The sequence below is a fragment of the Aedes aegypti genome, chromosome 2, assembly GCF_002204515.2.
Source record: "Aedes aegypti strain LVP_AGWG chromosome 2, AaegL5.0 Primary Assembly, whole genome shotgun sequence".
Lineage (NCBI taxonomy): Eukaryota > Metazoa > Arthropoda > Insecta > Diptera > Culicidae > Aedes > Aedes aegypti.
In genome coordinates, this window is record NC_035108.1 from 63,101,076 (window position 1) to 63,114,454 (window position 13,379).

Genomic DNA, 13,379 nt, shown 5'->3' on the forward strand with positions numbered 1-13,379 from the left:
CTCAAATATCTGAAACGAAACAATTTCCAGTGCAGTTGCATTTCAAGCGTTTTTTACAAAAATAACGATATTTTTTAAATGTTAACAAAATTATTCATATAATTGCCAAAATAGTTCAATAAGTGTCCTTAAAGTCAACCGTTTGTCGAATGTACTCGAACGTTTTCGAATGTTATAAATGTTTCCATATTTACGTGCACTGTGTGTTAATTGTAGAGAAATACCCTTGCCAGCAGGATTTCGAGAAATTCTAGCCACTCTAAAACATCGGCCTATTCAACAAAACCAGAAACACATCAATTATTGTTCACAACTTTACCATGGCTGTGGCCTCGTAGAACCCGTTGCAAGCCGTTGAGAAACGCTGCGACAGGTGTATCTCCGAAACCTTCTGCACTCCGAAATCGAAATCGCCAAACTCCCGTAAAATTTCCGTGGCATCGAACTTCTCCCTTCGGTGGCGCTTGTGATGGTGGTGCTTTTTGTCATCGCCCCCTTCCTCACCGCTGCTGTGAGCATGGTGCCGGCCAAACGTCGAGTTGATCAACGTTGCGTGTAGCTTGACGTGATCATACTCTCTCTTGATCAACCCGTTCGCAATGAAGTACTCCATCAACTGGTCGGCAATGCGCTGGAGCGGTTCCGATTCCACCTTGGCGTAAAGAACGTCCACCGAGCTGGGATCATCGTTCATGTAAGCCAACCCGTGCAGACGCACATCGATGGGGCCAAACTCCGCCAGGGTTATTCTGCAAAGTAGTAAGATTGGAAATCTTCAGAGCTCGTAGCAACTAAGTAATTGCCGAATATAAACTTCAGATACCTCTTGCCTGTATAAAAGAGACCGACCAGGAGCAAAAAAATATTAAAAGACCAAACGATAACCAACAAGAGACTATAAAATGATTATATAACGAACCTAAACTTTAAATTTCGATGTTCACAGGTCTAAAGAACCGCGTTAAAAATTTAACCGATTGGTTACATGCAGGTGATAATCAATTGAACAAATTTTAAACTCAGAGCACTGTTTGGTTCTCTGGACTAGTGCTCTTCAAAATTCGATGTTTGGCTTCGTTTTATAATAGCCAAATAGTCCAAACTGAAATAAAGAGGATAGGGCTGGTGGCGGCCAGATAGTAAAATGATAGTAACTTTAGTGACTAAAATCATCGAAAAGTCACTAAAATGTGACTTCAAAATACAACCGTTATCCAAAAAACTTGCTCAGAAACAAAAATACATCTCTATCTATAAAAACTTAAAAATTAACAGCAAGTATTCGAAATATCTTAGCAACCTCGTTTTAAATAACGTGTTGTTTGAATTTTTAAGAAATTACTTGATGCATTACCTGGAATCGCGATCAGTGTTGCTCAGACTAATTTCCCCGAAAATAACATTTTCCGAACTACGAAGCCACGAACTACTACAACCATGCTCTATCCTCCTAAGATAGAAAAAACAGATGGTTAAGCTTGAGTACTGCACACAAATTCGATCAATTTTGATTCCAGAGAGCCACAATTCAAGTTTCGGTGAAATGAAATGAAAGAGTGAGTGAGTGCGAATCATTTCACCGAAACTTGAATTGCGGCCCACCGAGATCGAAACTGTCGGATCCCATGTGCAACACTCAAGCCCAACCACCTCCCCCTCCATCTCAGGAATACAACGCACAGTCATAACAGTTCATGGCTTCATAATTCGAATTTCGGGGAAATGAGTCTGGTCAACACTGATCGCGATATTATCAAACTTAAATGAACCTAAAATTTTCCATCGTAGGGTTATAGTTTATAGTCTGACCTTTCAGAAAATCCATAGTATTGTATCAGTGAAAAATTGAAATATTCCTGTTTAAATATTTTATTTAAAAAGTCTTAGCTGGACGACCCATCAGACAGAGTATGTGAATACCTTTCATTACTCTTGATATTTGAATTGCTTTAAACATCTAAAACGAAGTAAACAAGACTAAAACCAAATTAAACATTTTATTACTTTTAACTGAGGGCTCATGCAGTATATAGCATTACGGAACCGAATTTATTCTTCTCTATATCAACTCGTTACTTAGCCAATCGTGATAGTTTTTGGAATAAATGTCCTCGCTTTATTTCTTGAGGTGAAAGGAAATAGAAACTTCAATAGATTACATTTATTAAACCTTTTGTATGGTATTTAACCATTATGTTAAATAAGTTGAAACTGCTAAATTACAAATGGTGCACTTATTCATCAATTGCAACGACACAAACTAGAAAAAATATTAGCGAACTTTATACTCATTCAGCTGCATCAAATATGTTTTTGATGAGCGGCTACTGCTGCACTGATGGTAGTCACTTTAAAAAACATTTTGGTAAAAAAGAGACTTTAGAGACCTTCAAATAAACATAGACTTTTTTGATGCTTGTACAGTGAAACCTCCATGAGTCGATATTGAAGGGACCATCGACTCATGGAAACATCGAGTCATGGAACAGCAATCCTTTGGAAAGCTGTTTCAAGGGACCATCATAGTTACCATGAAATTTTGTTTCTAAAATGGTTCCGTGAGTCGATATCGAGTCATGGAACATCGACTCATGGAGGTATCACTGTATTAAAATACAGTCAAACCTCCATGAGTCTCATGGAAATATCGAGTCATGGAACATCAATGCTATAGAAAGTTGTTTGATGGAACCATCATAGTAACCATGAAATTTGATTTTTAGTATGGTTCCATGAGTCGATATCGAGTAATGGAACATCGACTCATGGAGGTTTAACAATACCAAGTCTCTAAAAAGAGACCTGCTACCAGCTCTGGAATTAATAAAGAAAGGAATCAAATGAAAACCAAGAAAACAAAAAGAAACCTGAAAGAATAAAAGATTCGAATTCGAAAATACCATCCTTAGCCAAATAGTTAGAGTCCGCGGTTACAAAACAATGCCATGCTGAAGGTGTCTGGGTTCGATTCCCGGTCGGTCCAGGATCCTTTCGTAATGGAAATTTCCTGGACTTTCCTAGGCATAAGGTATCATCGTGCCTGCCGATCAGTGTCTGCATATTTCAATGTACAGTCAGCAACTGCGACTCTCAGTTAGATCCGTCATCGTTGAATTCTTCTTTGTGTGAATGGTTTTTTGACAAAACATGCACGAATCTGGTAGAACATGCATTCAATCTTTCAATTACTTATTCTACACTGGTTCTCATCCATCTACTGACATTCGGTGGCAGCAAATTCAATTTCGCTTGTGCAAAAATTCATTTCCATCAGAATACCCCACAAAAACATCCGCAAATTGCAAAATATGTATTTATTTATTAAAAGACAAACATGACTTATCAACTGGTGGCTTCACATTGCCGTTTTCTTACACCAGTAATATAAAATTCATTTGTAATTTTTTATATTCAATTTTAAATTTCAGTGCCTCTGGGTGAAATTCAATTTTGAAATGACACCAACAGTGGGTGAAACTGAATGTGTGCGTGATTTGCACCCACTCTCTTTCTCGTCGCATTCGCTCTCATAGTCGTGCCAGCGGATTTTGTTTTTGTTCGTTTTCACACTGATCGGTTATCATTCGGCTGAAATTTTACGACACTGCTGCCGATACACGAATGCGAAAATGGCAAGTTTGGCAGAAAAAAGCTCTCAGTTAATAACTGTGGAAGTGCTCATAAGAAAACTAAGCTGATAAGCAGACTCTGTCCCAGTGGGGACGTAATGCCACCAAGAAGAAGAATAAGATGACACATCAAGAAACTAAGCAAAACTAAACATTTCTGTTAGTAAATTTGAGAAATTGTAAAATAAAGAAGTCAGCACAAAATAGAATTTTTAGCATGTGTTAAAATTACACATGTTTTTGTTGGGCCAGAACTGTTCAATTTTGTATAACATTATTTTAGAGAGCTGTGGAATAGTCGTCTAATAGTCTCTTAAAGTTTCTCAGGAACCACTAAAATTTTTCAACAGTATTCATTGCAAGCAGAATAAGAAAAAAGGGCCTTATATTAGGGATCATTTTGGTTAAGGTGAAGATGAATCGAAGCTAAACCACAAATTTTCAAGAGCACAAATCTGGAGAATCAATCGGAGATCCATTTGAGCTAAAAACTTAATCGATTAGTAACGACCAGAGATCTTTAGCTTTAGTCTTTAGTCTTTAGCTCAAATAGACCTTTGGTTCTCCAGATTTGTGCTCTTGAAAATTTGTGATTTGGTCTGCTATACATCTTCCCTTTAAAATAGAGACATTAGAGATCTTCCGTTAAAAATAGAGACTTGCATCGAAGTAGAGACCAAGTCTCTAAGAAGTGACCTGCTAATAGCCTTGCAATTTCAAAAAAAAATCACAGTAGTGTGTCATTAGTATCACTCACTCAATGATCGACTCCCGGCAGTCCTGCAGCAGCTGAGCCGCATGGGCTCGGTCCACGTTGTCCATCAGACTCATCATGCACAGCGTCAGGTGCAGCTTCTCCGGCTTCTGGAACAACGATTCGTCCAAATGGAACCCGCTGGGTAGTTCGGTAAGGACTTTCTCCCGGAACTTTAGGTAGTTGGACTTGATATCGTCCGAAGTCAGCGGAACGGACAGGAAATGCGTGAAATGTTGCTTATTGCGTGCAGCCAGGACCATCAGCTCGATACGCTGACGGCATGCCGTGATGGCTTTGGCCGATGTTCCCTTGATGACCACGTCGCCCTCGGTGCCCTGCTTCGGTACGACGATCTGTGTTTTGGTTTCCGCTTCCAAACGGCGCCGAGTGGTTCCCTTGTTGCCAATGATCATCGAAAAGAAGGCCCTGGCGGGTTGAAATGGTGTTAGAAAGTTAAGGGGAAGGACTGTTATTTCCAATGAACAACTTACGATGGAACATGAAAAGAAGTCTGAAGTTTACCACCATCAATGGGTTGAATATTGTAGTCAAGGTCGCGATCATCTTCCTCATAGAGATCTGTGGAAGAATGAAGAAGTTATGTAATAAGATAGCCCATCTTTATGTGAAAATCAAAATGATAGAAGGCTTAAGGTTCAAGCGTAATAGTAGAAATTCCTCGGTATACCTAGTAAGGTAAAATATTCAGATTGGTTATGGGACTTCAAATTTAATATCCTGTTATTCAACCAACTTTCGATCGAATTCAATTCGTACGAAAAATGGTTTTCGATCGAAAGAGTACTCGAACGTATGCTGATATGTAGTACATAAAAGACACGGACACCGTTTTCAACCATTTAGCTGCACAGACTGTAATTTAACACTGGACAACGGACAAGCATGCTCCAGTGGCATTCCTGTCGAAAATTTTCAATGGCTGAAGCGGGAATCGAGCCCACACCCCATAACACGATGCGCTTAAATGCCTGACGGTTCTAACCGCACAGCCACGAGGCCCACTATATTAATGAAGGTTGACCATGGTTGAGGGATATTTTATTTAAAATTTTTGAAGACTGTTCAAAAAGTTCATGTAGGAAGATATGTTCATAATTTACTATTTTTTACGTCGAAATTACTATTTCCAGGGCACATTTAGTGACTTGGTCACTTTTTTACCTTATCACTAAAAAGTCACTAAAATCACTTTTTTCTGAAAAATGTCACTAAAGTCACCTTTTTGTGATCCGATGGAAATGGAATTTAATGCTGGGTTAGCTTTTCAAACACAAACAGAAAGAAACTACAGTGCAATTTCTCTTTTACCTTTGTGTACAGTTAGAAAGTTTAAAATATGAAGATCGACTTTGTACGTTTATTATTTTAGCAGATTAGTTCCTTTGCAATCGAGAGTAGGGGCACAAGTCGGCCATTGTGCCAGTTATGTTTGGATTTCGACATGTGTCACCCTGATTCACGGGTTTCGCTACTATTTTTTAAACAAGCAAACATTTTCCCTCGATTTATTCCACAGATTTGTTAAGAAATGCTTCAAGTAATTCGTTTTGCACCTCTATTTCAAATGAATTTTTGCCAGTAAGTTCTTCATGAACAGAAATTTTACTAAAAAATTCTATCTGGTTAGTTTAGGGAAGATTCAAATATGACGTCCATTGTTTCGAGACCAACCCCCGCCCGACCCCAAATGGTGGACTTCATATTTGGTCGGCGTTAAGCCAGAGTGGACCAAGTGCCAATTTTCATATTTTGAGAAAAATGGGTTTAAATTCTAACGCTTTGTAATTTTTAAACTCGTTTAAATTTTAGCTCAATATTTCTACACATCTTTGTGTTACTTTCAAACAACATAATGTGAAGTGGTAATCATGAAAAATCAAAATCCAAACCTCTGATAGAACGATTTTTTGATGGACTATGTGTACTTGGTCCACTCTGATTGAACTAAACATCACCGTTCAGTGAGTTGGTTCACCCTGACTGAACAATTTCTAGGAAAATAACAATCATTTAATGCTTCAGTGGTCAAACCGGGTGCATATCTCTATGATAAGCAGATTATCAAGACCCTTCGACACCAGTATCGTATTTTTTTCAATAATCCATATCGTCAATACCGAAATCAGTGGTATTACGATTGCTTTAAAAGTAAGGTTTTGCAGGGTCATTGCATTAAGGACCTGAAATATTCAAATATGTGTTCAGTCAAAGTGGACCAAGTGAAAATCTTGAATACCGACCAAAATATACTACCGTACACCCCCGTTGATTTGAACGATACCTCATGCAAACCATCGGGGTTCAGTTTCAATTTGAACATCCATTTTTAATCTGAACAATGTGCAAATTAGCGGGGTACAAATAAACCTTTCGGTCGTCGCGCGATTTTTTGTAACGCGAGTAGTCGCGCGTTGTACTTTGTACAACACCCTTGGTTTTGCGAATATCTCAGGAGTCTGACCACTTAGAAAGATGACGTGTTCGGCAAAGTTGTTCAGTAGCTCAAGGGCCATCATTATTTTAGCCATGAAATTCGGGATTTTGCCACTAGGCGGCGCTAGTGAGCATGAAACTTTTGTATCGCAGATCTCAGGATCCTGACCACTTAGAAAGATGGCGTCTTCGGCAAAGTTGCTCGGTAACTTATGAACAATCATTGTCAGAGCTAGTTGATTCAAAATTTTGCCACCAGGCGACGGTAGTGAGCATAAAACATTTGTTTCGCAAATATCTCAGGAGTCTGATCACTTAGAAAGATGGCGTCTTCGACATAGTTGCTCAGTAGTTTATTTCTTTGTTTAATCCTTAAAGTCCGAGATTTTGTAAAATAATGATAGTTCCTGAGCTTCTGAACAACTTTGCTGAAGGAGCCTGTCTAAAAAGTCAAGAGCCTGCTGTATCCACAAAACAAAAAAATCATGCTCACTAGCGCCGCCTGGTGGCAAATATCATATGTTTTGCCCCAAATAATGATAGTCCTTGAGCTACTGAACTACTTTGCCGAAGACACTATCTCTCTAAGTGGTCAGGCTCCTAAGATATCTGCAAACAAAAGGTTCATGCACACTAGCGCCGCCTTGTGGCAAAATTTTGAATTTAGTTGATTCGGCAAAATTTTGAATTTAGTTGATTCGAACAATGATAGTCCTTAACTTACTAAACAACTTTGCCGAAGACGCCATCCTTCTAAATGATCAGGATCCTGAAATATTTGCAAAACAAAAGTAAAACTTCCATGCCCACTAGTGCCACCTAGCGGTCAAATTCCGAATTAAATGCGGTACCATCAGATAGCGCTTCGCCTCCAGAACAACTTTACTAAAGACCCCAAGTTTCTATATTATCTGGATTTTGAGATATACCGATTTAAAACTGTGGTTTACTCGAACCGTATATAGTGCGTTCATTATTATGCGAATTTCATGTACATTTGTTGATTTTACCGCATTATAAAGGGTCATACTGTAAATGAAAACCGTCGAGTACTGTTCTTAAGAAGAGTCTTGAGGAATACAATTTGATTTGGTGTCGATAGATATCTTTGTTGTAAAATGATAGCGTATAAATCACAACTGTTGTACAAAGTACAACAGCGCGACAGCCCGAAGGTTAAAAAGTGTTCAGATTAAATGTGGTCAAACCAACGGGGGTACCCGGTAGACCAATAAGCGGGTTCTATCACATTCCATACATACACCATAGAACTACCATAAACTTCTATTGGACTCTGAAATTAACTCAAAAATGCAATAATCAATCAGTTTAGTGCTTTTCAACACTTGGTCCGCTCTGTCTGCACAGAAATTGATGCAATTTCTAACCACCCATCCAAATATAGTAAATGGTCAAAAATCAAAATCAAATGCATCGAATTAGGGTAACGGTCGTATTTTGGGCCCCCTAAGGAAGTGATTTTAGTTTTTTGCCACAATCAATTAATTGCACAGCTGACGGGGTTGGTAGTCTGATGGCTACCGCTTCTGCTTCATATGCAGAAGGTCATGGGTTCAATCCCAGGCCCGTCCCTTTCCTCGTACTTTGTAGTTGTATATCTCTCACTTGCTTCTATCTTCCATTCTAAATATATCACACTCAAACTATTCGTTCATAGCAAACGCTAGAACCAGAGACGGAAAAGAAACCGTTTCCCTAACGCTTCCTACTTCCACGCGCACGCCTTTCTTACGCCTGATACATAGGCAGTCTGCTAACCACAAAAGCAAACCTCTCTGCCATGCCTTTCCCCCAATCCATACACTCCCGCATGAACTGACGTGGATGCAGTGGAATATACGGTCTACGTGGGTGTCAGTTCAATGCATCATCAATTCCTCCCCCTTCCCCTCATTGGTCAGCATTCTGACGTGGCAGGTGCCATTGTTGCCTAAAAATAGAAGATCACCAGCACTTATACACTGAGGATGCCTGTTAGTCCCAAGCAGTCATTCGGTTGGTTCCTTGTGTAAGTGCAGCTGATCTGGCAATACTGGAGTGCATCCACGGGCGGCCAATCAAGCTCAAGCTCAAGCTCAAGCTCACAATCAATTAATTGCACAGCGTAACCAAGTCAAAGAACATGCTAAAATGTAGAGAAAAACTTCCTCTACGAGATAAAAATGCCCCTACGGTCATGTAGGATCCACAAAACGTCGAAAATAATCAAATTGTGAAGCACTGTTTTTCATCATTTTGGACACACCAATACATTTTGGACCCTCAAAGTGTATATTTTGGACCCTCGGCATTTTTTATCGTTTGACGACAAAGTCCACGACACTGGTTGTATAATATGCTTTTCCATAGTCTAATCATTCGATTGCCAATGGAAAACCGAAGAAATTCTACGCTTTTAGTTCAGAAATTTGAAAAAAAAAATTTGTTTAAATTTGCAAAAATTCTGACGGCTTCAATTTTTCTGTGTAACGTGTTGTAACGGTTGCATGGATAAACCGATTAAATTAAATTAATTTCAGATAAAATAAACACATTTTTTGTGTACAAACGGTTGGGGCAAGTGCGGAATAGTCCTATCTTTCCAAATGGTATGCAAATTGAGTTGTTCTATCGATTTAAACTGGGAAATTTGCAGGAAAATGGCCCAGGAGGTCCAAAATATATAGGGGTCCAAAATATATTGGTTACCCTAAGTAGTATTTATAAATTTCTATTGATGGATGAGCCGAAGCATCATTCTATGTCGAAAAATCTGACAAATCTCTTGAAATGTTTTTCATTTCCTCGCATTCCTCAGCGCTCTGATCATTTTTGCTGTTATGGTAATGAGCACTTTGGTCCTCTCTGACTGCACACTTTTATCGATTTTTATTGATCACCCAAAGTAAATTTGTTACATATCTCTCGCAGTTTACAGCATTCATCAAATCTGGTCAAAGTGAACCGGAGGTAAGGAAATTTTGCATCTAATGAGAGAATAATCCAATTTTCCCAAGTTTTGTACTTGGTCCCCTTTGACTTAACGCCGACCATTTGAATGACCCCTTATCAGAGTTCATGAATTTATTTTTTTTTTTTTTGAGTTATTTCAGAAATAAAAAGGCTAATATTCGTCTCGTAAAAAATATGATAAGATAAATCTCCAATGCGCCAGGCCTTTTTTTTCTGAATGGTATTCAGTTGGAGCTGCCTGACAGCTTAACTTGTCAAGGCTGAACCCTCGGTCTGGCTTTTACCAAGTTTCCCCTCTACCAGGACCAATACTCAGACGGACTAGGCTATGGTGCCCACATGAACACTGTTTTTTATTCGTATTGTGACGTGGTAGTTTTTGAAATATACCCATATTCCCTTGCTTCTGAGAAAAGCAATTTAGAGTTTTATAAAAGTTAAAAACTTTTGTGTTAGGTCTACTTTATAATCAAAAGAGTAATAATTCATCAATTAACTACAAACACTCGTTAAAAATATTGTTCAGTTAAGATATTGGACTTTGGTGATTTAACGCCTCTTTTTCCCATACAAAAATAGCTCCATTATTTTTTTACAAAAATGTATTCTAAATGTTCTTGTACTGGTTCGAATGCTTTAAATACATGAATAACAATACTTAACAAGTGTGACTAATAAAAAATATCAACATTTTGTTGGAAAAAACTAAATTAGCAGTGAGTGTTGCAAGTCACCCCGCACAAGGACATTTAAAAAATTTCACCTTTTTGATGACTTTTGATATAACAAAATAATTCGATTCAATTTTCTATCATCTCATTTTGTAGGCGAGCCGGCCATTCAAAGTTCTACAAGGAATTTGGATTTTTAGATTACGTTTAGATCATGGTTTTGGTTGATTGAAGTTGAAAAGTGTTGCAAGTCACCCCGTTTGACGGTACCGTTTTGTCTCAAATTCAGAACAGACTCATATTCCGAACACTCGGTTTTTGTATGGCGATTTGGTTGAAATGTTTCGCTGAAATATGTCACCAAATAACAAGGGAATGGTAGTCAATTGCAATTCAATTTTAACGTCTCCAATATAATTTATTCCGCGGGAGTAGTGATGATTCTCTAGTTTGAGACCAGTAGAACATGCTCAGATAAACTTATTTGCGAAATTATTGATTTGAATACGATTTATTCGTGCTGTTCGGAATTTGAATCAAGGTGTTCGGAATATGAGACAGAATGAACTCGGCATTTGAATCAAAATGTTGTTCCATACTTTTACGTAAAAACAATACTAAAACTAACTAAATCAACATTATTATCGGTACACCCAACAGCTAACATTTAGACTTTGCGAAGAAAAATAAAATTTACACAAATATCAGCCGATTTATGCCAATAAGATGCATTTGAAGTCACTGTTGGCCTTAAGTGTTCGGAATATGAGTCAAACGGTATTTCGTATTATGGAAATGTAAAACCCATATTAAAATAAGTGTATCGTCACTTATTTCTACTCAGTGAATCTACTAGTAATTTTCCTCAGAGTAATATTCCCTACCTCGTATATAATAACGATGTGTTTAGCTAGCTAATAGTAAGAGTGGCTACGGATCATTCCGGTTAGCAAAAGGCAAACTGATTGTCACCAATAGTATTAATGTCCACTTCGAATAGATAATATTTGAAATGGGCATCAATTCTATCAATGACGCAGAATTTTCGTTGGATCACATCCGAGATATTATTGCTTCTATGCCATATGAATTATGACGCGGCTTCAAGCAAAAAATTCCAAAATGTGATACCACCACTACAGGTTACGCCTTTGGTTTTTATCATATGGGCTAATGGATTATGCCCTCCCATCGCGGCAAGGCCGCAAAACCAAGGAGAGGAAAATCTCCAATGCGCCAGGTTTTTGACCATTTATGACAATCAAGTCTTATCCATAGATAACTGTTAAGAAATATTTGAAATTACTGCACTTCTCTGCATTTTAAATTTACCCAATATGTAGATTTGTTAATATTCACATAGAACATATTATCATAGTCATTCTTATGACTGATACTTGTAGTTTTGAAGGCACTTTTAGGTCACTATTTTGATCATTTTGGTCAATAAAGTCACTATTATTTACCTGACTGACGGCTACCAGCTGTATTCTGAATGTATTTCGTCAAAAAAAATTAACTAAAAATAATGATATGTTCGATAAATGTGTGCTTTACATACCTCCCTAAATCGATGGTCCCTTTAGTTAGGGAGAATTGATTCTACCATTCCCCCACACATGCAGCTTAGTCATAGAAAGCGACTGGTGTTCATAAATTTTGATTCAGTTTTTTTTGTCTGATAATAACGGTCTAAGGAGCACAGTGAAGTATTAATAAGCAAAAAATATTTAAAAGAGAAATATTTTCCGTGTAGGTATACCTTTTCTTTTTGATTTCACCCAGCCCCCCAAGACCCCCACCTCCAGAACATACCTTCTTCGACGTATGGCTTGCTTTCCTCGGCCTGCTGATCGCACCGGTGTTCCGAAGACGTTTGGTTCACTCGGTAACACCTGGTGCCGATCCACATCAACTGCGGTGACATCACATCCATCTCGTCGACTGCTTCTAAACACTTCGGGTCAAGCAATCTTATTGAGTTTAACACTTTTCTATTGAAGTTTAATTACAACGCACAGCTCAACTTCTACGCAGTAAATAACATACGAATATGTTTAATCCGGTACACAGTGGCGCGGCTACATACAAATGTCGGTCAAAACCTCACAACTTTAATTAATTTTAAATGAAACAAATATACCTAAACGTATTAAATAAATTTTAATTTTATTTATTTAACTATTTTACAATTAATCAAGTCATGCATGATTTCTGATCTCGCCCTAAAAGCCATTGGTAACTGAGTGTGTAGCTCGTTGTTTTTGAGCAAATCAATGGACCAAGATAAAAACTACAACCACTGGCAGATAGAAAAAGATCTTCTCTTCTTCGTAGGACTGTAAAATAATATCTCGCATACCCTGAGATAACGCCCTAAAAGCCATTGGTAGCCACGTGTGTAGCTCGTTGTTTCTGAGTCATGAAAGAATAAGCACAGACTAACAGACGTAACACTGACGAAATTTCCATCGACCACTGATTTAACGATCATTTCAAATTAACGATGTTACAAATCTCACAACCAGAGGCGCGCGCATCGTTTTTCTTCGCATTTGACGTTTCACACTACCGCCATCTGCCGGTCTTGTTGCACGAAACACCTTTTCGTGCAACATGCTCACCAGATGATGATGGGGTAAACTGGGCGATGGATTTTGAATAAATTTGTTCTAAGTGTTACGTCTGTTTGTCTGTGGAATAAGCATCCAAACCAACAACACGGGCAGGTAGATAATGATCCTTTCTTCCCTACAGCGTTGTTAAATAACATGAAAATCCATTCAAATGCTCAGAATGAGCTACACACATGGTTACCAATGGCTTTTAGGGCGAGATCAGAAGTTATGCGAGATATGTAAATCCATTCGTTTCATCAGTAACAATAGACTACAC

General features: G+C 38.2%; 1 protein-coding gene across 1 annotated transcript; it reads right to left on the reverse strand.

Moving 5' to 3' along the window:
- Positions 1–275: 275 nt before the first annotated feature.
- On the reverse strand, positions 276–12,551 carry LOC5574289 (activating signal cointegrator 1 complex subunit 1). The gene is made up of 4 exons (XM_001661276.2): positions 12,300–12,551; positions 4,878–4,965; positions 4,387–4,812; positions 276–749 (listed from the first exon to the last, which is right to left on the reverse strand). The coding sequence occupies exons 1-4, from the start codon at positions 12,418–12,420 to the stop codon at positions 308–310; spliced, it is 1,077 nt and encodes a 358-aa protein (XP_001661326.1). The 5' UTR covers positions 12,421–12,551; the 3' UTR covers positions 276–307.
- Between the last annotated feature and the right edge of the window lie 828 nt (positions 12,552–13,379).

Excerpts from the sequence above, each read along its gene's own strand:
- LOC5574289 (XM_001661276.2), bottom strand. The coding sequence starts at position 12,420 with ATGGATGTGATGTCACCGCAGTTGATGTGGATCGGCACCAGGTGTTAC. Across the intron at positions 4,966-12,299 it reads CAAGCCATACGTCGAAGAAG|ATCTCTATGAGGAAGATGAT; the intron begins GTATGTTCTGGA and ends ATTCTTCCACAG. Across the intron at positions 4,813-4,877 it reads ACTTCTTTTCATGTTCCATC|GGCCTTCTTTTCGATGATCA; the intron begins GTAAGTTGTTCA and ends TCAACCCGCCAG.